Source organism: Vombatus ursinus, unplaced genomic scaffold, assembly GCF_900497805.2.
Source record: "Vombatus ursinus unplaced genomic scaffold, bare-nosed wombat genome assembly UNPS02000546.1, whole genome shotgun sequence".
NCBI lineage: Eukaryota > Metazoa > Chordata > Mammalia > Diprotodontia > Vombatidae > Vombatus > Vombatus ursinus.
The window spans coordinates 434519-456829 of record NW_020940324.1 but is presented as its reverse complement, the minus strand read 5'-3'; the positions used below and the strand labels follow the sequence as shown (position 1 = coordinate 456829).

Sequence of the window (22311 nt, the reverse complement as noted above, 5' to 3'; positions counted from 1 at the left end):
GAAAGGACTCTAGAACAAAAAACACAGAATGGCAGAACATGAAAAAAATTAAAAAATTATTTAATGAGCTGGAAAGGACTCTAGAACAAAGAACACACAATGTCAGAGCTTAAAAAAAATCTAAAAACTGGAAAAACCTTAGAACAAAGAACACACAATGTCAGTGTTGAAAGGGACCTTAAAAGTCATCTAGTAGGATTTGCCCATTTAAAGATGAAGAAACTGAGGCTTCTCTTTCAGTGGGGGCCAGAAGGGGCAAAGGGTTCTTGGAATTCCTTCTTGTCTTCTGGGCAGTAGCTTATCAGCATGGCCCAGCTGCTCCTAAATCCATACTCATCCCCCCATACCCTTCATGCCCTCTCCTGGCCTCAGTCTTCACTAGTAAACATATAGGCCTGTAGCTAGGCTCTCTCCTTGGACTTGGTGAGGTGAGGTGGGCCAGGCAAGGCAGGGCGAGATGGTCCGTGAAATTTTGGCCAGGTATGTGAAATTTGGCCTGGTACTCACTCTGGTTGAGCAGCAACCTCTGGTGGCTGGAATGATGTCTCCATAAATGCAGGGCTTTGTCCTTGAGAAACCAGGTTGGGGTTGCCAACCTGTTGTAAGCTTTAGCAAAAGGTAAAGGCCACAATGAGCTATCCAAAGTCTTATGGCTTAGAGAGAGAGGGAGAGCGGGAGAGAGAGAGAGACAGAGAGAGAGAGAGAGAGAGATTCTGAGGGCTTGGAGTCAAGACACAATCAGGGTCAGGGCTAAGGGCTGTGGTCTGGGGTTGGGACTGAGGTCTGGGGTTAATGTGATGAATCATAGGTTTTGGAGCTAAAAAGAAATGTACAGATTTTGTGGTACAATCCCTTCATTTCTAAAGGGTTTTGTTTTTCCTTCCTCCCCAAAAATGGGGGAGGGGGATAAGAAGGAGAAAATTAAATGCCTGTTCATTAAAAAAATTAAATTTTTTAAAAAAAGAGTGGACATGGGGCAGCTAAGTGGTGTAGTAAATATAGCGCCAAACCTAGAGTCAGGAAGACCTGAGTCCAAATTTGGCCTTAGACACTTATGAGCTATGTGACCCTGGAGTCACTTAATCCTGATTGCCTTAAAAAAAAAAAAAAGAGCAGACATACACTCCCCTCATTTCAGAGAGGAGAAAACTGAGATACATTGAGATAGAAGGACTTGTCCAGGGTCATACAAGTAGGTTTAGATTGAGAATTCAAACTAGGTTTTCTGATTTCAAATCCATTTTTCCCTTTTTCTCTCTTCTCTGTCCCCTCCCTGCAGTGTTCTTCTTCTAGTTTTTCTTTTAAAAAAATACACATTTTCTTATTCACTGTTGTTTCTAAGATACCTCAGCATGAGTCAGTAGAAGGAAGTACTGGTATCCTTTGGGGAGAAGGAAAATACTTAGTGAAAAAGAACATCGGATTTTTTTTTTTGTGGGGGTAGGTGGCAATCAGGGTTAAATGATTTGCCCAGGGTCACACAGCTAGTAAGTGTCTAAGGCCAGACTTGAACTCAGATCCTCCTGACTCCAGGGCTGATACTCTATCCACTGCACCACCTAGCTTCTCCAAAAGCATCAGATGACCTCCATTCAAATCCCAGTGCTGTCACTGACTAACTGTGCAATTGGACAAGTAAATTAACCTCTCCCAGCCTCGTTCTCTTCCTTGACAAGCCTTCCTCCAAGTTCCATTCCAGCTTTCAATCTATGGCTTCCTGGAAGAGGTGAAACTTTTTTTTTGTTTTTGTTCTTGATTTTGAAGAGGTGAAACTTAAAGCAGATTTGGGAGGAGAGGAGGTCCAGGACTGACCAGGAAGACAATAAAGGATGAATTCCAATGGGCCAATCCAGGGTCCAAGGTCATTTAGTTTCCAAGATAAGCCTTTGGGTGGATCTCTGGCGTGCTTATTCTCTCTGGTTCCAAGGTTCTGTCTTGGGGGGCAGGGCAAGAGATGGGAGGGAGAGGCCATGGCTATATAGAGTTTCTCTGGGTGGTGGCACTTGTTGGCATCCTGGTCTGGCTTCCCAAGAGACCTTTGACCCTTCCTGGATGGTGGCCAGTTTCAAGGGAGAGATAAAGAGTTGGAAATATGGCCCTTGGGCCATAAATGCTTGTCAGACCCAGTATCAGTAAGAGAGGAGTTAGGACAACTAGGCCTTGACCTCACTCTCTTAACAACTAGATGTTTCCAGAAAGGGCATGACTAGCCTTGAGAGGTGGGTTCTCCTTCCTTCAAGGTCTTCAGACAGAGGCTGTAAAACCATGTATTGGGTGTGTCCTAGTGGGGATTCCTTTGGCATTTAGGATTGGACGAAAGGCTGCTAGGGACCCTTTCTGTTTTCAGATTCTGGGATTCTGGAACTTGCTGAATATTCCTTCCCACAAGGAAGGTCTTGGTTCCACTCAGATCTCTGAGGGCCAGGGCCGCGGCTGATCCATCTGTCTCCTGCTCAGTGTAACGTAGCCCAGGCAAGGGCCAAGTGCAGAGCAGGTGTTAGTCCATCAGCCCATCAATCGACAAGCATTTATTAAGTGACTGTTATGTGCCCCTCACTCTGCGAAAGTGCCGGGGATACAACGGCAAAAGTGAAATAGTCCCTGCCTTCAAGGAGCTTACATTCTAATGGAGGGAGACAACATGTATATAGCAGTATATAGAGGTGGCTAGGTGGCGCAGTGGATAGAACACCGGCCCTGGAGTCAGGAGGACCTCAGTTCGAATCTGGCCTCAGGCATATGACACTTACTAGCTGTGTAACCCTGGGCAAGTCACTTAACCCCAATTGCCTCAGCAAAAAAAAAAAGTATATATAAGTATATACAGTATAACATATGTAACACATATATAATGTAACACACACACACACACACACACACACACACACACACACACACACACACACATATATATATATATGTATATATATATATATATAGAATAGAAAGGCATTTTAGGGGATGGATAGCACCGTTGGTAACTGGGGGACACAGTGGATAGAGTGCTGAGCCTGGAGTGAGGAAGACGGGAATTCAAATCCAACCCCAAGTACTTCTTACTAGCTGTATGACTAGGGACAAGTCACTTAAACGTATTTTCCTCAGTTTCCTCAATTGTAAAGTGGGGATCATAATAGCACCTACCCCTGAGGCTTGTTGTAAAGATAAATGAGATAATATTTGTAGAGTGCTTAGCATAGTACCTAGCATATAGTAGGCTCTTAATAATGCTTGTTTTCTTCCTTCCTTCCTCCTTTACCTTTCCTTGCCTTCTTCCTCCTTCCTTCACTCCCTCCCTTCTTTCTTCCTTCCTCTCTCCCTTCTTCTTTCACTCCCTCCTTCCCTTCCCTCCTCCTCCTTCCTTATTCCCTCCCTCCTTTTCTTCTTTCTTCCTCCTTCTTTCCCCCTTCTTCCTTCTTCCTCCTTCCTTTACTCCCTCCCTCCCGTCCTACCTCCTTCCTTATTCCCTCTTTCATTATTCTTTTTTTTTCTTTTTATTTTAATTTTCTTTTTGGGGAAGGGTGAGGCAATTAGGATTAAGTGACTTGCCCAGGGTCACACAGCTAGCAAGTGTTAAGTGTCTGAGGCTGGATTTGAACTCAGGTCCCCTTGACTCCAAGGCCAGAGCTCTATTCACTGCGCCACCTAGCTGCCCCTCTTATTCCCTCTTTCCCTCCTTCCCTTCTTTCTTCCTCCTTCCTTCCTTCCTGCCTGTCCTCCTCTCTCCTTTCTTTCCTGTAACCAGGAAAAAGCTTCACGTTGAAGGTGGGAGCTTGAGCCAGGTTTTGAAATAAGTCAGAGATGCCAGGAGACAGAGGAGAGGAGGAAGAGCACTGGGGACAGCCTGTACAAAGGCAGAGATATGGGGTGTTGTGTTCATTCAGGGTTTCCCCACTATCAGTTTCTTTCTCAGTCTCAGAAATTCTTTCTTTTTAATAGTCTGACTCATGTAGCAATTCCTCCAGGAAGTTTTTTTTCTTATTACTCACACCTTGGACTCCATCTGCTCTATTGCAGACCTCCTTGGCCTCTACAGTTGCTTCAACCCTGAACTTGACCCTGGGTGATGGAAAACTGGGTGTGGTTTTAGAAGAGCTTACTCAGAGCCAGAGCCTATGCTAGAATTTGAAAAAGTTTTGTGGTTTTTTTTTAAGTGGCACTCATCAGGACCCTATGTAGGTTCGTTAAGAATAAATCATACTAAGCAAGGGACAGCTAAGTGGCGCCATGGTGCACAGAGAGCTGGACCTAGAGAGTCAGAAAGATGCATCTTCCTCAGTTCAAATCTGGCCTCAGACACTTACTTGCTGTAATACTGGGCAAGTCACTTAGCCCTGTTTGCCTCAGTTTCCTCATCTGTAAAATGAGGCGGAGAATCACTTCAGTATGTTTGCCAAGAAAAACCCAAATAGGGTCACGAAGAGGCAGACACAATTGGACAACAATAACATAGTAAGCAAACCTTGTTTCATTTTCTGAAGAAGGGGACGGACACAAGCATTTATTAAGGGCCTGCTGTGTGCTGTGAACTACACGAAGTGCTTTATAGATATTATCTCATTTGATAATAATACTGATCTGGTAGGTAAGGAAAATGCAGTAGACATAACTGAGGCATTTGACAAACTCCCATGATAACCTGGCAGTAAAAGTGGAGAGATATGGACTAGAAATTGACTAGATAATGGCTTGGTGGATTCAGAACTATGGAACTGGTTGGGCCCAAATTATTAATGGATTACTATCAACCTCATGGTATGTCTCTGGTGGAAAATCCTAAGGCTCTGGCTCTAGCCATGTGTTAGTCAACATTTTTTGTCAATTAATTATATAAAGGTATAGATGGCATACTTATCCAATTTGCAGAGACCAAAGGAAGACTTAGTCAGAATCCAAAAAAGTCTCAACAGCTTAGGATGATGGGCCAAATCTAGTACAATGGACTTGAATAGGAATACATATCAAGTGTTACCCTTGGACTACAAAAAGCAGTCAACTATGGCTTTGGGTAACCTGGAAATGAAAGAGACATTTCTAATCCTGGCTCCATTTGACAGATGGAGAAACAAACTCACACTGAAGAACTGACTTGTCTAAGGTCACATATTGAGTTGGGCAAGGCTGGAAAAGAATGTAGGTCTTTTGGCTTCCTGCCCTGTCTCTCAGGATCCTCAAGTCTCCTGCTCCTGTCTGGGAGGAGGAACAAAGAAGGAGGGCAGGAACAGTTGTGTGGGGACACCAGAGATCTCCAACTATAGTCATTCATCCTTGGGAGGTAAACTGAGACCCAGAAAAGAGTTTCTCTTCCCAGTTCCACTACCTCAATTCTTATTCCCTCTCTCCCAAGATTATTTTGAGGATTGAATGAGAGAGACAGACAGATGGATACAAAGAGGAGGGAAGGATTGAGACAGGGAGGAGACTTTAAAACTCACTTTAAAAACTCAGCTATATAGATGTGAGTTTTAGTCATTCTTATTTCTGCTTTCCTGCTCAAGGCTTCTGTCTTCATCTATAAAATGGGGGGGGGAGAGGCGGGGATGGGAGAAAGGGAGGGCAGATTTCCACTGGTACCCTCTATCAGCGCAAATTAGCTAATTTCACGCTTGGTAGGTATAGAGAGCAGTAGTACAGACCTTGGAGAAAGAAGGCTAGTTGGAGAGTCATAACTAGGTTCTGGACAAAACTATGGATGAGGTTGTGGGGTGAAAATAAAGTAGGGCTTTACATCATCCCATCTCCCTGACTCAAACAGGGTAATGTCCCAGAGAGGCTCTGGGACAGGGCCAAGGTAAGGTAAGGTTCACACTTATGTATGAGGTTATAGCCCAAGGCTCCACCATTCAAGGTGGAAAGGAACAGAAGTGGGAGTGAAGAGACCTGGGTTCTAATCCTGACTCTCTCATAAATTCTCTGTATGCCCTTGGATAAATGATTTCTCTTCTCTAGAGCTGTCTTAACTTGCTTCTGTAATCTGGGGATTTAAGGAGGTTTTTTTGTTGTTTTTTTTTTTAATCAATATTTAGTCAAGCATTAGATATGTTTTACCTCTGACTAGAGAAGGCTTAAGACCTAACCCAAGCCACCCAGGGATACAAACAGGGGCAATGAAGGATACCACCATGGATGTAGCCTGGGTGGTTGTTGGAACCTCATGAAAGAGGAAGAAGGGGAAGAGAGATCAGTGATAACCATCAGAAAGACTGACTGACCTTGGATTTGGTCAACATCTTGTAAAAGAGATAATACTTGTAAAGTGCTTTGCAGCTCTGCAAAAGCTAGCTAGTATTCTAACCTCATCACACCTCCTTTTTGATGTGAAGAATATCTGCATCCTTAGTCACTTCCCTAACTAGGGAGTTGTCTTATTGCCCCTGCTTAATGGGGAGGCATTATGGGACAGTAGAAAGAGCTTTGTCTTGGGATTCTGAGGATCTGGTTTCAAATCTCATTTCTGCGTCTTACTGTCCCTCTGACTTTGAGTAATTCATTTAACTTCCCTGGAACCCTCTACGATCTTTCCTTTATTTAAAAGGAGGAGGGTTTATTCAATTAAATCAAACTTCCATATTTGGGTTTATGTTAATATAAAAATTCTGTGACTTCAAAAAATCTTGTCATTTTCCTCAATTATAGTGGACAATAGAGTTGTTCTATATTGTGTTTCAAGTTGTAACCTATATGTGAATTTCTATGATATGCGGATTGAAAAACGCAGGCATTTAAAGTTGAAACTCATTGATGGCCAAAATATTTCATATTGGTCTAAGGGAGGGACAGATGCTTCCATGCCTTTGCATATTACCAAATATAAGCGATCTCTTTAGTGCAGTACAAAGTGTGCTGTTGTTTGTGAATTTATATCCAAAATATATTAGTATTTTGCCTTGATTTTTTTACACTAATAAAAAATTCAGAACTGATGAAAAAAATGAGGAGGGCCTATAGGACCCCCCCAAGGCCTTTGAGGTTCCACGATCCTATTATCCATCTCTGACGTTCCTGGGGAGTATCCAGTGGTGCCCTGGCTGAATAGGCAGGGGATATGGATCTCCAGTGTGAACATGGTGGGAAAGGAAGAGGGGTTGTGTCTAGGGCCAGGGGTAGAGGCAGTGGCAACCTACCACTAGTGAGCCTTATGGATGTCAGAGATGCTCCTCCAAATTAGAATTTTTTAAATTTTTTTTTTCTTTGCGAGGCGATTGGGGTTGAGTGACTTGCCCAGGGTCATGCATCTAATAAGTGTCAAATGTCTGGTCGCAGACTGGATTTGAACTCAGGTCCTCCTGACTCCAAGGCCGGTGCTCTATCCACTGTGCCACCTAGCTGCCCCAAGAGATGCTTTTTTAAAAAAAACTGTCATCCTGTATTACCACACAAGAGTCCCTTTAGTAATGCCTTCTCCCTCCTCAAAATGAAACCAGGAGACAATAGAGAGCTTCTGATGATTTCTGAAGCAGAGGAGTGACTGTGAGAGGACTAGATGTATGTATAAGAAAGATGATGGCACCATTATAAAGACTGAATTGGAGTGAGAGACACACCTAGGCAGGAGGTAATAAGGGCCTGAATTGGAGTGGTGATGGTATCTATAGAAAGGAGGGGACAGATGGGAGAAATATTATGGAGTTAGAGTCAATAAGATCTAGTCACTGGCAGTCAGCTGGTCAATAAATATTTATTAAACTCCTACCATGTTCCAGGCTCCGTGCTAAGCCCTGAAGATACACAGAATAGGAAAAGAGAGTCCCCGCCCTTGGGGAGCTCACAATCTGAGGTGGGTGGGTGGGGAGAGAAAACTCAAAGATAAACCCGGAGGTTATGAATATGGGAGGCTGACTGAATACCATCAGCAGAGCAAATTCAAAAGGAGGTAAGACAGAATGGTTCCCTTCTAGACATATTGACTTAGAAGTACCTACCATACATCCAGGTGGAATTGCCTCTCTGGGATTTGGAACAGCAGGCCTCGACACAGAAATGTGGTTAAGGCTAGTGACTTATACTTGAGTCGCAGACCTAAGGCTGGAAGGGACCACTGCATCCTGTCTTCTGCAGATGATTGCCCCTTCTGCCAGCCAGACTGACTCTCTCACTAATCTTCAGTTTCTCTCCTTATGTTGCAAAATCTCAATGGGACCCTCACCACCAGAAGGACATCTTTATCCAACTCCCTAATGGATTCACCATCCCACTCACCACACGCAGAATCTTTTCCAGACCTTCTCATACCTTCTCAAACCGCCTAGGGCAGCCCCTTCTCTCTCCCCTCTCTGCTGAAAACCTTGCCTCCTATTTCATTTACTGAGAACTCCCACTTCTCCCCTCTTCCTCAGCTTACATCACTCAGGTGCTTTTCTTCACCATTTTCTCCTTCAACCCTGACTCTCCTGGAAAGTCGGCCAAGGCAAACTCCTTAAAATGTGTAAGTGACCTCATTCCATCCCATCTTCTCCAGCAAATTACCCCTTAAAGTAATCTGGAGCCTAGAGTCTGGAAGACCTGAGTTCAAGTCTGGCCTTCAGATACTAGCTGTGTGACCCTGGGCAAGTCACTTAATGCTGTTTACCTCAGTTTCTTCATCTTTAAAATAAGCTGGAGAAGGAAATGGCAAACCACTCCAGTATCTTTGCCAAGAAAACCCCAAATGGCATCACAAAGAATTGGGCACGACTGAAAACAGCCGAACAACAACTTCTCTTCTGACCTCAGATGTTGCATCTCCAGCTATCTCTTGTACATCTCAAACTGGATGTCCTATTGACAGCTTAAATACAACATGTCCAAGATAGAATTCATTATCTTTCCCTCAAAATCTTCTCCTTTTCTTAACTTCTGTATTATTGTTCAGAGAACCACCATCCTCCCAGTCCCTCAACCTCCCAACCCATGTGTCATCCTTCCCTTCTCACTTTCTCTCACACTTCACGTCCAATCTGTTGTGAAGTCCTATCAATTTTACTTTCTCAACATCTCTGGTATATGCCTCCCTTTTCTGATCTGATGTGGATAGAACGCTGGGCCTGGAGTCAGGATTGAACTGAGTCCAAATTCTGCTTCAAATACTTAATAACTGTGATGTTTGGCAATTCACTTAATCGCTTTCTGCCTTGGTTTCCTCAACTATAAAATGAAGATAATAATAGCACCTAATTCCCAGAGTTGTTGTGAGGATCAAATGCAGTAATATTCGTAAAGCATTTTGCTTAGCACCCGGCACGTTGCTGTTTAGTCGTTTTCAGTTGCGTCTGACTCTTTGCGACCCCATTTGGGGTTTTCTTGGCAAAGATACTAGAGCGGTTTGGCATTTCCTTTTCCAGTTCATTTTACAGATTAGGAAACTGAGGCAAATAAGGTTAGGTGATTTGCCCAGGGTCACATAGCTAGCAAGTATCTGAGACTGGATCTGAACTCAGGTCTTCCTGACTCCAAGCCTTGCACCCCCTAGCTACCCATCTTCATACTAAGGGACTTCTACATACATATAGATTCTCGCTCAAATACCCTAACTACTCGGTTCCTCAACCTACTCACTTTCCATGACCTACTCCTCCAACCCACATTAGCCACACATAAAGATGGTCATGCCTTTGATCTTGCCATCACTCACAAATGTACTGCCTCCATGTTGAAGTATTCTGAAATCCCCTTATCGGATCACAGTCTGTTGGCTTTTCACCTCTCCCTCAACTTTCCTTTACAAAACTCTACTCTTCATCTACCCTGTGACCTCTAATCCCACGACCTCTCAGTTCTCTCTCAGGTCATCTCCCCTGCATTGCACTTTCTCCTCTTCTCCCCATCTTGACCCTTTGGTGAACCAATTCAACTCTACACTATCCTCCTCTCTTGAATCCCTAGCCCCCGCCCAGCCAAGGCTCAGCCTTGGATCACTCCCACCATTTATATATGCTGCTGAACAAAAGTGGAGATAATCCCCTTGACGCTTCTGACTGGGTTCACTACAAATTTATGTTAACACAACCTCAACCAGGCAATCCTACTATACCTCCCTTATCAACTCACTCTCCCCCTCTCCACAGTGGCTCTTCCCAACCTTCTCATCCCTCTTCAAACATCACACGGCTCTCGCTCTCCTGACTTTCAGTGGGGGAACTTGCTTTATGTTTTACAGAAGAAATTGAGACCATTCACCACAAATTTCCTCTTAGACCTTCTTCCTCATCTCCTGTCACTCCTGTCACCTTCTTCCCCTCTCTCCTCCTCCACCCTTCTTTCACATCATGAAGTGGCCTTACTCCTTACCAAAGTAACCAACAGATTGCCCCTTCTGTCATCCCTACTCTTTCACTAATTTTGAATCTTTCCCTGTCTACTAGCTCATTTCCTACTGCCTAAAAACATGGGGACAGTGAATAGGACACTGGGACTGGAGTCAGGAAGACCTGAATTCAAATGTGGCCTCAGACACTTATTAGCTGGGTGACCCTGGACAAGTCACGTAATCCTATTTGCCTCAGTTTCCTCATTGGTAAAATGAACTGGAGAAGGAAATAGCAAACCATTCTAGTATCTTTGCCAAGAAAATCCCAAATGGAGTCAGACATGACTGAAATGACTAAACAACGATAGCAAAAACATGTCTACGCTTACTTAATTCTTCAATCCCTGCTAACTATCATCCTATATCTCTTCTGCCCTTTGTGGCTAAATGCCTTGAAAAGGCCATCTACAGGGGGCAGCTAGGTGGCACAGTGGATAGAGCACTGGCTCTGTAGTCAGGAGGACCTGAGTTCAAATCCGGCCTCAGACACATAACACTCACTAGCTGTGTGACTCTGGGCAAGTCACTTAACCCTAATTGCCTCACAAAAAAAAAAAAAAAAAAAAAAAAGAATGTCAAAAAGGCTGTCTACATTAGGTGCCTCCACTTTCCCTCCTCTCACTCTCCTCTTAACATCTGACCTCATCACCACTGGAACTGCTCCCTCCAAAGTTACTAATGATCTCTTAGATGCCAAATCCAATAACCTTTTCTCAGTCCTCATTCTGCTCAACCTTTCTGCAGCCTTTAACACTATGGGTCACTCTCTCCTTTATGATACTCTCCTCTCTAGGTTTCAGAACACTCTCTCCTGATTCTCCTCCTACCTATCTGATGGCTCTTTCTGTTTCCTTTTCTGGATCCTCTTCCAGATCATATCCTTTAACTAGAGATATCCCTCAGGGTTCTGTCCCAGACTCTACTCTTCTTCTTCTGTACTACTTCAGTTGGTAATCTCATCAACTCCCAGGGATTTAATTACCATCTCTATGCTGGTAATTCTCAAATCTACCTTTCCTGCCCTAATCCCTGCTGACCTCCAATCTCAAATCCCCAACTGCCTTTCAGACATCTGGAACTGGATGTCCAGTAGACATCTCAAACCCAGTGGGTCCAAAACTGAACTCATGATCTTTCTCTCTAAGCCCTCCCCTGCAATCCTCTATATTACCGTAGAGGGCAACACCGTCTTCTCGGTCCCTCAGATTCACAATAGATGAGTTGTCCTGGACTCCTCACTATCTCTCACCCCTCATATTCAAGCTGTTAACAAGACCTGCTGAGTTTGCCTTTGCAGCATCTCTCAAATATGTCCCCTTCTCTCCTCTCACACTGCCATCCCTCTACTATAGACTCTCATCACTTCACTCCTGGATTATTGCAAGAGTCTGTGTGTGTGTGGAGCGGTCCTACCTGCCTCAAGTCTCTCCCCACTCCATCCATCCTCCATTCAAGCACTGAAGTGATTTTTCTAAGGCATAGGTTTGGTCATGTCACCACCCTACTCAGTAAACTCCAGTGGCTTCCTAGTGCCCCCAGGAACAAATACAAAATGCTCTGCCTGGCATTCAAAGCCCTTCATACTCTAGCTCCCTCCTACTTTTCCAGTCTTCCTACACCTGACTCTCTAACACATACTCTTAGATCCCATTACATTGGTCATGTGGTTGTTCCATGAATGAGACCCTCCATCTCTCAGCTCTGGGCATTCTCTCTGCTGTCCTCCATACCTGCAATGCTCTCCCTCCTTCATTCTGACTCCCTGGCTTCCTTTAAATCCCAACCAAAATTCCACCTTCTATAGGAAGCCTCCCCCAACCCCTCTTAATTCTAGTAGATTTTCTGTGTTAATTATTTCCTATTTATCCTGTATATAGATTGGCTTGCTTTGTACATATTTGTTTGCATGTTGTCTCCCTATTTAGGTTGTAAGTTCCTTGAAGGCAAGAACTGTCTTTTGCTTCTTTTTTGTATCCCCAGCACTTAGTGCAGTGCCTAGTAAGTGCTTAATAAATGTTTATTGATTGATATTCATGACTTCTAAAAACTTTGAGAGACATAATTTTGGGGCAATCATTTTATTAATTATGGCTAGCAAACATTAATAAAAGGATGTCATTTGGCCTTCTCTTGTAAACCAAAAATGAATCATGGAGGCTGCTCAATGCCTATATTCTCTTGCAAGAGTGGGTGTTCCTGACAGGCAGCAATCAACTCTGATTGGTTAACAATTAATGAGAGAATGAATATTATAATGAGAAGTGGACCTATTCTAATGAGGGGCTGAGGAACCTGACTTTGATTATGTCATTCTTACTCCCAGACCACCCCAACTCTAGACAATCTAGGGCAATCTAGACAAGGAGGTCTACCCCCCTCCCCAAAGCTTGCCTGAATAAAACACAATGGGCCAGAATTTATCTAGATTGGATTCTTTTTGCTAAACTTCCCCAGTTGGGTGCAGTCTCAAACAAGATTGAGGAGAATGTTAAATCCAATCTCATCATCAGCCCTGTTTTTCAGGGACAACTTACAAAGGGCTGATTTCTGAATGAGGAAATAGAAAAGGGAAACTCTTAATCTCAATTAATAATTAATTGGTTATTAATATGGTATATTGATATGGTATATCAATATTAATACAATCATTTCTCTCAAATTGATAAATGCTTGTTGGGGCAAGTGGGTTGGCATAGTGGATAGAGCACTGAACTTGGACTCAGGAAGACATGAATTCAAATCCTACTTCAGATATTTACTAGCTGTATGACCCTGCGCAAGTCAGTTAACCTCTCAGCCTCAGTTTCCTCATATGTAAATGGGGCTACTCATATAATCTACCTCTCAGGCTCATAGTGAGATTAAATGAGATAATGTTTATAAAATGCTTGCAAACCTTCAAATGCTATAGAAATACTGGCAGTTGTTATTGTTGTTACTGATGCCTGGCAACGAGATAAGGAGGCAATAAATGTAAAACAGAAGGACCGATAAGAGAAGTCAGGGTCCAGTCATGAATCTGGAGTAGGTCAGATCAATGTATTTTGTGTTTTGTCCAATAGCTTTGAAGTAGAAGTAGAGAAACTGGATTGTGGGTTACCAAGGTATGAAGATTCACAGCATGGTTTTGGTGGGAAGTGGGGGTGGAGAAAGAAGAGGAGGTCATTGGAGACCAAGAGGTTGAGTAATTGAGAGGTGGAGGGGCCAGATATCAATATTGAAATCCCTGGGGAGAGGAGTCTTGGGATGGGGTAGAGATCACAAATTAGAAGAGGTTGGACTCATTGAAAATGTTGGGAGAATGAACGAAAAGAGATCCTTCTAACACAGCAACAAAGCTTCATTCTTACATTCAATAAGCACTCATTAATATGTACCCAGCACTTTGCTAGTCACTGGGTATACAAATGCAAAACCAAAACCATTCTTGCCCTCTTGTTCTATTGGGGGAAAACAAGATGAACACGGATACATGTAAACAAAACGTATGCAAAGTAGTGTCGAAGAGAGAAACCAGGACACTAGCAAGGGAGGGAGGGAGCCAGCTATACTTCTTGTAGGAAGGAACAGACCTGGAAGGGAGTGGGGGGTTCTATGAGGTGGAAGTAAGGAGGGAGAGCATTCCAGGCATGGAAATGGGAGATGGGAGAGGGAACATAATATACCATGAACAACATTGGGATGGACCTTAGAGCTACTGAAAAAGAGTATGAATCAATTGAAGAAAAAGCATTGTTAAGTACATCACATCGTGCTGAGTGCTGGGGATGCAAGTGCTAAAGCAGAGGTGGGGAACCTTTGGCCCTCTAGGTCCTCATGTGCAGCCCTTTGACGGAGAGGCTTTTTGTTTCAGAAAGTTACAGGGACAGTGAGTGGAGCCATAGGAGAGTGGATTAACACACTCTTCTCAGCAGCAATGGCGAGACTGATTTAAGTATGACTCCAGAACTGGATAGCTGCGGGTGAGGGGGAGAGCATTGGCAAGACAGTTGGCAAAAAGATGGAAAGATGGCCAGGGAGTAAAGTGAAGAGTGGAGAACTTGAGGACTTTGTCTTGTCTTTTGCCTTTTTCTTTTCTTTTCTTTCTTTCTTCTTCTTCTTCTTTTTTTTTTTTTTTGGTATACCCAGTGCTTAGCAGCAGGCCTGGCACACAGTAGGTGCTTAATAAAAGCTTGTTGATGTGACTTGACTTGGCTGAAGCCTCCCTAAACGTGGCGGATCATATGAGCGATAAAACTGGAAAGGTGGACCACGTGGTGGTCAGATTGTGAAGGGTTTTCAAAGCCAGACAGAGGCAGGTGTTGATTATCTGGCCACAGAGAAAAAAGGAGAACCAGTAGAAGTTCTGAAGGGCAGTGAAAGTGAATGAGGAGTTTGATCAAAATGGATTGAATGGATCTAAAAAGGGGGAAGGTGACTGAGAAATGATGGTAGAGAGAAGGTCAAAGGAGGGGTGAGTCTGCCCATCTTCCTGGTGCTGTGAGTCAGGCATAGGCATGGCCGCCATTGGGGAGAGCTGCCACCATTGGGGCGTGGTGTCCTCAGGATGGACTGAGGAAAGTGTGAGTGAAAAGCAAGGAGAGAGAAGGAATGTAGTTTGGAAAATATGAGGATGGGAGAGGTGTTTATGACGAATAGGGCAGGGTTCCAAAGAACATACTAAAATGCTATAGATAATGAGTGAACCAGGTTACAGTCAGAATGGGGAGTGAAGGACTCATTCCAAAAAAGGGTGAGAATCTTGTTATGATGGTAAGGACAGGACCTTTACACCTTGGCATTGAGATCAGATGACTGGATTAGGAGTCTGGCCAGCTCTGACATTGTGCGTCCTAAGGTCCCTCCCAGCTCTGACATCCTGTGTTCTGAAGGTCCTCCCAGCTCTGACATTCTAGGTCCTAAGGTATATATATATTTTAAAGGCAGTCTGGGTTAAGTGACTTGCCCAGGGTCACACAGCCAGTAAGCGTCAAGTGTTTGGTCTGAGGCTGGATTTGAACTCACATCTTCCTGACTTCAGGGCCAGTGCTCTATCCAAGTCCTAAGATATTTTCAAGTCTAGTATAAAATACAAACTCATCTGGATTCTCAAGGCCCTTGCAACTCTGGCGTTTGGTGGTTCTGTGAATGGGGTGGGTGTTTTAAAAAGGCATAAGTGTCCCCATATGTTATGTTCCTACAAATATTTCCTCTTCCTCTGGTCCCACAGAGAGCTCAGAGCCGTCCATCCCTTCTAGAAGGAGAGAGTCCGTGGACTGCCCCAGAAGCGAGAGAAAACGCTAGCCTTGAAAAGGGTCTAGGAACTTGGGAGGAACTGGTAGACGCAGAAGCTCCTAACGAGATGGACCGAGTGACCAGGTACCCCATCTTAAGCATTCCCCACTCATCCAAGGTCAGTGACCTGCCAAGTGACCTGGAAAGCCACTACACCTTTGACGTTGTTCAAGTGGAGTCGGTGTCTCCGGGCTGGGACAAGGACATCGTTAGAATGAATTCTGGTGGCCAAAGCTTCAGATTTATCCCAGAGGAGACCTCAGGCCTGAGGATGGTGACTGTCACTCAGGAAACTGTCCCCATGCCCCACCAGACGCAGCATGTCCTGATTGAAAACCAGAGTGTCAACCAGTGGAACCCTTCTTGGGAGCGAAAGCCCCAGTCAGCGGTGGTGAAGACAGGACCTACCTACACCCTCCAAGCTTATCCAGAGGAGTGGCACCCCGGGAAGTTGTATTCAAGAGAGGAAGAGGAGGAGGAACAGCAACTGTACCACCTGGGCCCTGGTGAAAACGTTTTTCCAAAGAGGAGGAAGGATTTAGAACGGGAGCGAGAGGCGGTCATCCGGGATCAGGTGGTGAAGAGGAACACTACGGTGGCCACTCGCTGGAGCTCCCTAGACGAGCTGGATAAGATCTACTCTGGCCAGGACCCCTCGCCCACCTCAGCCTCTGACTCTGAGAAGGTCATAGATACCGAACAGATTGACTTCCTGGCTGCCCGCAAGCAGTTCATGAATTTGGAGAAGTCGACCTCCAACTCCCAACCCCCTCAGAAGCCCATGGGAAGGACCGTGCAGAGTGCAAGGGCATCACCCGAAACAGGCAGGGCTAATGTTGGCCAAAGCACCAGATCCCATTGGTCTAGTAAGGTTGGCCTGACCAACGGTTATGATGTCTCCATCAAAGGCCAGGGGAAGGACAATGCTGAGGGAGCTAGGCCTGGCCTGGCTTTGGCCCCGACCTCCCGTGGCCACTCTGTGGGCCAGTTATCCTTGGCATCTGTGGATGACGCCCGAGCCCTGGGCTCTGAGGATGAGGAGCCAAAGGAGACACCCATTGAGAGAGAGATCCGGCGGGCTCAGGAGCGGGAGGCCGACCTCCGGCAGCAGCGGGGGCTGCAGCGATCAGGCAGCCGGGATGAGCTGGTGGAAATCGCGGCCAGGCCGCTGTTGTCCAATATAAACCTGATCTTCACTCCCACCCCCAAGAAAGGGAAGGAGATGGGGCGGCCATCATCCTTATACATTCAGAGAGAGCTAGCCCTGGACACAAAGCGGGAGGAAGACCACCGCCGGCAGGTTGGACGCTCCGAGCCCACCAATGATGCCACTAGGGCCTCTACACCAAGCCAGCTGACCAGACACTCCGAGATCCGCAAAGAAGCCCCCAAGATAAGGCGAGTGCAGAGCTCTGACTCCATTCTGAGTCTGACTTCGGACACCCACCCAGCGGAGGCCACTCTGGAAGGAAGGAAGATTAATCGCATTCCGTTGGAGGCCTACCAGCCTTACCTGGGCCCACATAGCACTAAGAAAGAGTTCCCGTCTTATTCTTCCTACAAACAGGCTTCCTCACTGGGCTCCTGGTACCACACTATGAACTCCAGGCGGGAGGAAGGTGTGGCCACACCTCCACCCTCCTCACAAAAGGCATCCTGGGGTGGGGAGCAGATCAGGGAACAGCCATGGAAGTCGCAGGCCTCCACCATTCAAAAGCAGGAGGTGTGGAGGTCACCGCCACAAGAGTCCACTGGAAAGGCCTGGGATGCTCAGAAGCAGGGTGCTGCCCATGCTAGCCAGGGTGTGGTGCCTCGAAGCTACTTCCAGCTACAGCCCCTGAAGGTCAAGGTCACCTCCTCCCCTGGATCAGAGGAGGCGAATGTTCCCCAGCAGGACCGTATCTGGGAGCCCAAGGGCCATGTTGAAGAGGTGGCCATCCCCACCAAGCCCCTACGGTCCCAGTCATCTAGCCTGCTGGAGATGGAGATCCAGAGTGTCCTGCAACGGGAGAAGGAACTGGAGGAAGAGCGGAGGAATGCCTTGTTCCCAGAAGTCTTCTCCCCTGCTACCGAGCTGGACCAGCCATTGGAATGGGAAGGTCCAGACTCCAGGCACTCATCTGCAGTTTCAGGTGAGGAGCAGGCCTTGTTCCCAGTAAAGCCTTAGGCATCATCCCCCAGGCCTGAACCTTCCCCATCAGGAACTCCCTTTGTCCCCTAACTTTTCACTCTGGTTTCTGCCTCTCCACTGCATTTTGGCTTCCCCCACTTTCCTGTTTCCTTCACATTCTCTGTTTTCCTGAGTTCTGTGGGTTCCCTGCTCAGTTTTCATTGTTTCCTCTCGGCTTCAAACACCTAGAGTGCGTTGTGCCCGGCCACTTTAGTTTTGTAACATCCTTGTTCTCAGGCTTGGGAAGGGAGATGTCTGGGCTTAGAGTGTGTGTGTGTGTGTGTGTGTGTGTGTGTGTGTGTGTGTGTGCCCACGGAAACATGTGTGACAGGAGGCAGCATCCCTGGGTTCTGTTAGGGGCCCTCTCATGTATAAGCTATAGGAGTCCAAGTAAGGTCCTGCCTCTCTCTCTCTGCTTCTCTACTTCCCTTCAGAAAAATCAGCCTTTCCCAAGACTGTTAGAAGAGCCTGTCTGAGTCCAGGTAGGCAGTTGCTTCTTTTTGTGCGTCTGTTTCCCACCTCTGTAAAACCAATTTCTCCTGAGACTGATTAGGAGGGTTTGTGTAGGAGTAAAGGGGTAAGACCCACTGTGAGTTTTCCTTTGGGAAGCTAGGTGACACAGTGGTTAGGGTGCCAGGCTTGGAGTCAGGAAGACTCATCTTCCTGAGTTCAAATCCAGTCTCAGACACTTACTAGCTGTGTGACCCTGGGCAAGTCACTTAACCCCTTTTGTCTCAGCTTCCTCATCTGTAAAATGAGCTGGAGAAGGAAATGGCAAACCATTCCAGTATGTTTGCCAAGGAAACCCTAAATGGGGTCACAGAGAGTCAGACACAACTGAACAACGACAAAGTGGGTGAGGAAGCAGTTAGATGACACGGTGGGTAGAGCACTGGGCCTAGAGTTAGGAAGACCTAAGTTCAAATATGACCTTACCAACCTTGTGACCCTGGGCAAGCCACTTAACTTTTGTCTGCTTCAGTTTCCTCAACTGTAAAATTGGGATAATAGTAACACCTACCTCACAGAGTTGTTATGAGAGTGAAAAGAGGTAATATTTGTCAGTTGTTTAACACAGTGCCTGGAACATAATAGGAGCTTAATAAATACTTTCTTCTTTCCTCCCTCCCTCCTTCCTTCTTTTCTTCCTTCCTTCCTTGGAGTAGACTTGAAGACAGGACTCTGCCCTTGCCTCTCAGGGTCTACTTGCTAAATGTATGATCCTGGGCAAATCACTTCCCTTCTCCTAGACTCAGTTTCCTTGCCTGTCACATGGGGATAATACTTACACCACTGAGTTGTTAGAAAAGAGATGCTTTGTCAGCCTTAAAATATTGCAGAAAGGAGAACTAGTGTAATTGTCTAGGCCTCATTCCCAGGCGATCAACTCGAGAGAGGTGTAGGGTGAAAGGGAGAAGTCTGCCTGCAGTACTTTGAGATCTTGGCTAATATCAATTCCTTTCATGTGTCTGCTGCAGGTATTACAGGAAGCTACTCTGTGTCTGAAAAGCCCACCTTCTCCCCTGTCCACTTCCACTCAAACTTGGTGTGGAAGGTGACAGATCAGACACCCAGACAAGATGTGACCTGGAGGACAAAGAGGGGTGGAGGGGTAAGTTGTAAGCAAGGAGAGGCTTTTCCCTGCTTTACCTCTCTGGCCTGAGAATTGCCTCCAGTGTGCAAACACAAGGCTTCTTTCTCGGATTGCCAGCATCTGTGCTGAAAGGAGTTGGGAGGGAAAGGCTCAGAGCTGGGGTTTCTTGCTGACTTGCCACCTGGCCATCCATCTATCTGTGCCATGGGGATGGCTCTAGGGAGAGGAGAGTCTGGGGAACCAAGAGCCCCCTCGGGGCTGAGGTACATCTCCCTGGGCCTGAAATCTCTGTTTGTCTCCCCTACAGTATGCAGGCCTTGATACATCTGATGCTGTCAACATAGAGGTAAGTCTCACTCTCCACTGGTGCAGTACCTAGGCTGTGGGAGAAGGGAACAGAGACCAGGGTGCTGCCTTGGGATGGAGTATCAAGATTCATCTGCCAGCTTCCCTTTGACTTTAAGGACAGTTTCTCCAGTAATGGACCTTTGCCCCTTTCATTCCTCTAATCAATCTCTCCCTCAGCTATCAAGGCCTCAGAGTCACAGAGAATCACTGTATTTAGGATTAGAAGGGATTAAAAATGACTAAATCCATTTTATAAAAAAGAGGGAAACCCATGGAGAGAGAAAGTAACTTGCCTAAGATCACCGAGCTAGCAAGTAGTGGAACCAGGTTTAGAACTCAGATCTTCTCAGCTTCAAATCCGGTATCTTTCATACTACATCAACATTATAGAAGGCAGTAAGAGGTCCAGTCCTCCCCGTGTGAGGACCAATCAGGCCATAGACTGAAGGAGATGACCTGGATTGGTGGAAGGAGCCCTGAGCTGGGAACCAGGACCCTGGTGTTTCAATACCAGCTCCTAATTCACTGTGCAGTAATAAACAATCTTCTGCTCCTTTTTAATATGTGGGACTTAGACCAGGTCATTAAGGGCCCTTTGAACTCAACAATCTAAGAATCAGTCCAGGATTGCAGACTCAGAAATCTTGGCTCCTTCTGTACAGTCTCTAGCACCGGCCCCTTCCCTTCCCTGACTTGTGGAGAAGTTCATATTTTTTATTATTATTATTATTATTATTAATTATTATTTTTCCTTTAGCCTGAGTGCAAAGTCTCTGAGGGAACAGGTTAAAAACGCAATGTAACACAGTCCTTGCATTCAGTAGGCACCTAATAAATGTTTGCTGAAGTAGTGTAGGATATTGTAGAAAGAATGTAGGCCTCAGAATCAAGAGATCCAGGTTACTGGCTTTGTGACCTGGGAGCAGGTCATTTGCTGTCTTGAGCATGCTAGGTGACATGGTGGACGGAGTGCTGGGCCTGCAGTTAAGAACACCCAAGTTCAAATCCGGCCTCAGATATTTACTAGCTGTGTGACCTTGGGCAAGTCACTTAACCTCTGTCTCAGTTTCCTCAACTGTAAAATGGGAATAATAATAGCATCTACTTCACAGAGTTGTTGTAAGTATCAAATGAGATAATATTTATAAAGCATGTAGTATAGTGCCTAGCACATATGCTTATTACTTTTTCCTTGCCCCTTCTCCTGTCTCTAAGATTCAGTTTCCTCATCTGTAAAATAAGGGTAACTACCAATCTGAAAGTATTATGAGAGGAATGCAATCTCGAAATGGGAGTTAGTGTTCTTACTGAACTGAAAACTTCTCTAGCCATAAAGGGAGCATGAAAGGGGGGTGGAGCCAAGATGGCGGAGTAAGAGCAGTGATTTGTTTGAGTTCTCCCCCAAACCCCTCCAAATACCTGTAAAAAAAAAAAAATGGCTCTAAAGGGAGCATGTCCTGGAATTGGAAGATTTGAGCTAGAATGGTCTTTGGAGTCAGGGAGACCCAGGTTCAAATCTGACCTCGGACACTTACCATCCTATGTGACCCTGGATAAGTCACCTGACTTCTCTGTCCCTCACTTTCCTCATATGTAAAATGAGGGAGTTTGACTTGATTTGCCTCGAAGTTCCCATCAAGCTCTAAACCTATGATTTGATGAGCTCATCCAGTCCCATCTTAATTATATATGTTATCTGAGGCTTAGAGGGAGGAAGTAAATTGTCTAGTGTTGTACAAAGTATTAAGTGGTGAACCAGGATTTGAATACAGGTCTTCTAACTCAAAATCCAGTGTTCTTTCTGAGTTGTTACACAGTCACCGAAATGAGAATCTAGGCCATCATCCCTTCATTTATTATTTATTAAGTGCCTACTGTGAGCCAGTCCCTGTGCTAGGTTGGGGATTCCCTTCTCCTCTCCTCCCCTACCCCAAATGCTAACCTTCTCCCTCTCATTGACTCTGCTCTCCTCTCCTCTCTCTTGCAGATTGTGGAAGCCACAAAGGTGACCCGACATAAGAATCCCAAGGCTACTCTCTGGGAAGCCAGAATATATGCCAGTGAGGATGAAGACTGAGCCCCCAAGTCTAAGCCAGGCACACGCCAAGCAATAGCCAATGCAGAGCTGGGGAGAAGATGGCGCCCAGGCCTTCTCTCCCCACCTGACTATCCCTCCCTATCCTAAAACAAAACCCTATCATCAGCAAGTGGCTGATGGAGAGAGACGAAGGCACGGAAAGATTTTTCTCCTTGGAGACTTGTTTTTATATGATCAAAGAAGCTAAAATCAGGTGCCAATAATATGGAAATATGGTTTGCATGACTGCACATGTATAATCTATATCAAATTGCCTGCCTTCTCATGGGGGAAGGGTAGTGGAGGGGAGAGAGAATTTGGAACTCAAAATTTTAAATGATTGTTAAAAAATTGTACATGTGTAATCTGTATCAAAGTGCTTGCCTTCTCAAGGAGGGGGAGGAGAGGGGAGGGAGGGAATCTGGAGCTCAAACATTATCAAAAACAAATGTTAAAAATTGTTTTTATGGGGAAATGAGAAAAAATAAAAACATTCTTTAAAAAAATCAATGTTAAAAATTGTTATTGGGATGGGGCAGCTAGGTGGCGCAGTGGATAGAGCA

At 45.4% G+C, this 22311-nt stretch overlaps 1 protein-coding gene across 1 annotated transcript in view; it reads left to right on the top strand.

Moving 5' to 3' along the window:
- MISP (mitotic spindle positioning) overlaps positions 1 to 22021 on the top strand; it is a 23288-nt gene extending 1267 nt beyond the window's left edge. Inside the window, exons 2-5 of the mRNA XM_027858407.1 lie at positions 15495 to 17691; positions 19208 to 19341; positions 19631 to 19669; positions 21659 to 22021. Of these exons, the coding sequence (XP_027714208.1) occupies positions 15627 to 17691; positions 19208 to 19341; positions 19631 to 19669; positions 21659 to 21748 (2328 nt within the window). The 5' untranslated portion in view covers positions 15495 to 15626 and the 3' untranslated portion in view covers positions 21749 to 22021. The remainder of the gene's footprint in view (positions 1 to 15494; positions 17692 to 19207; positions 19342 to 19630; positions 19670 to 21658) is intronic.
- The last annotated feature ends 290 nt before the right edge of the window (positions 22022 to 22311 follow it).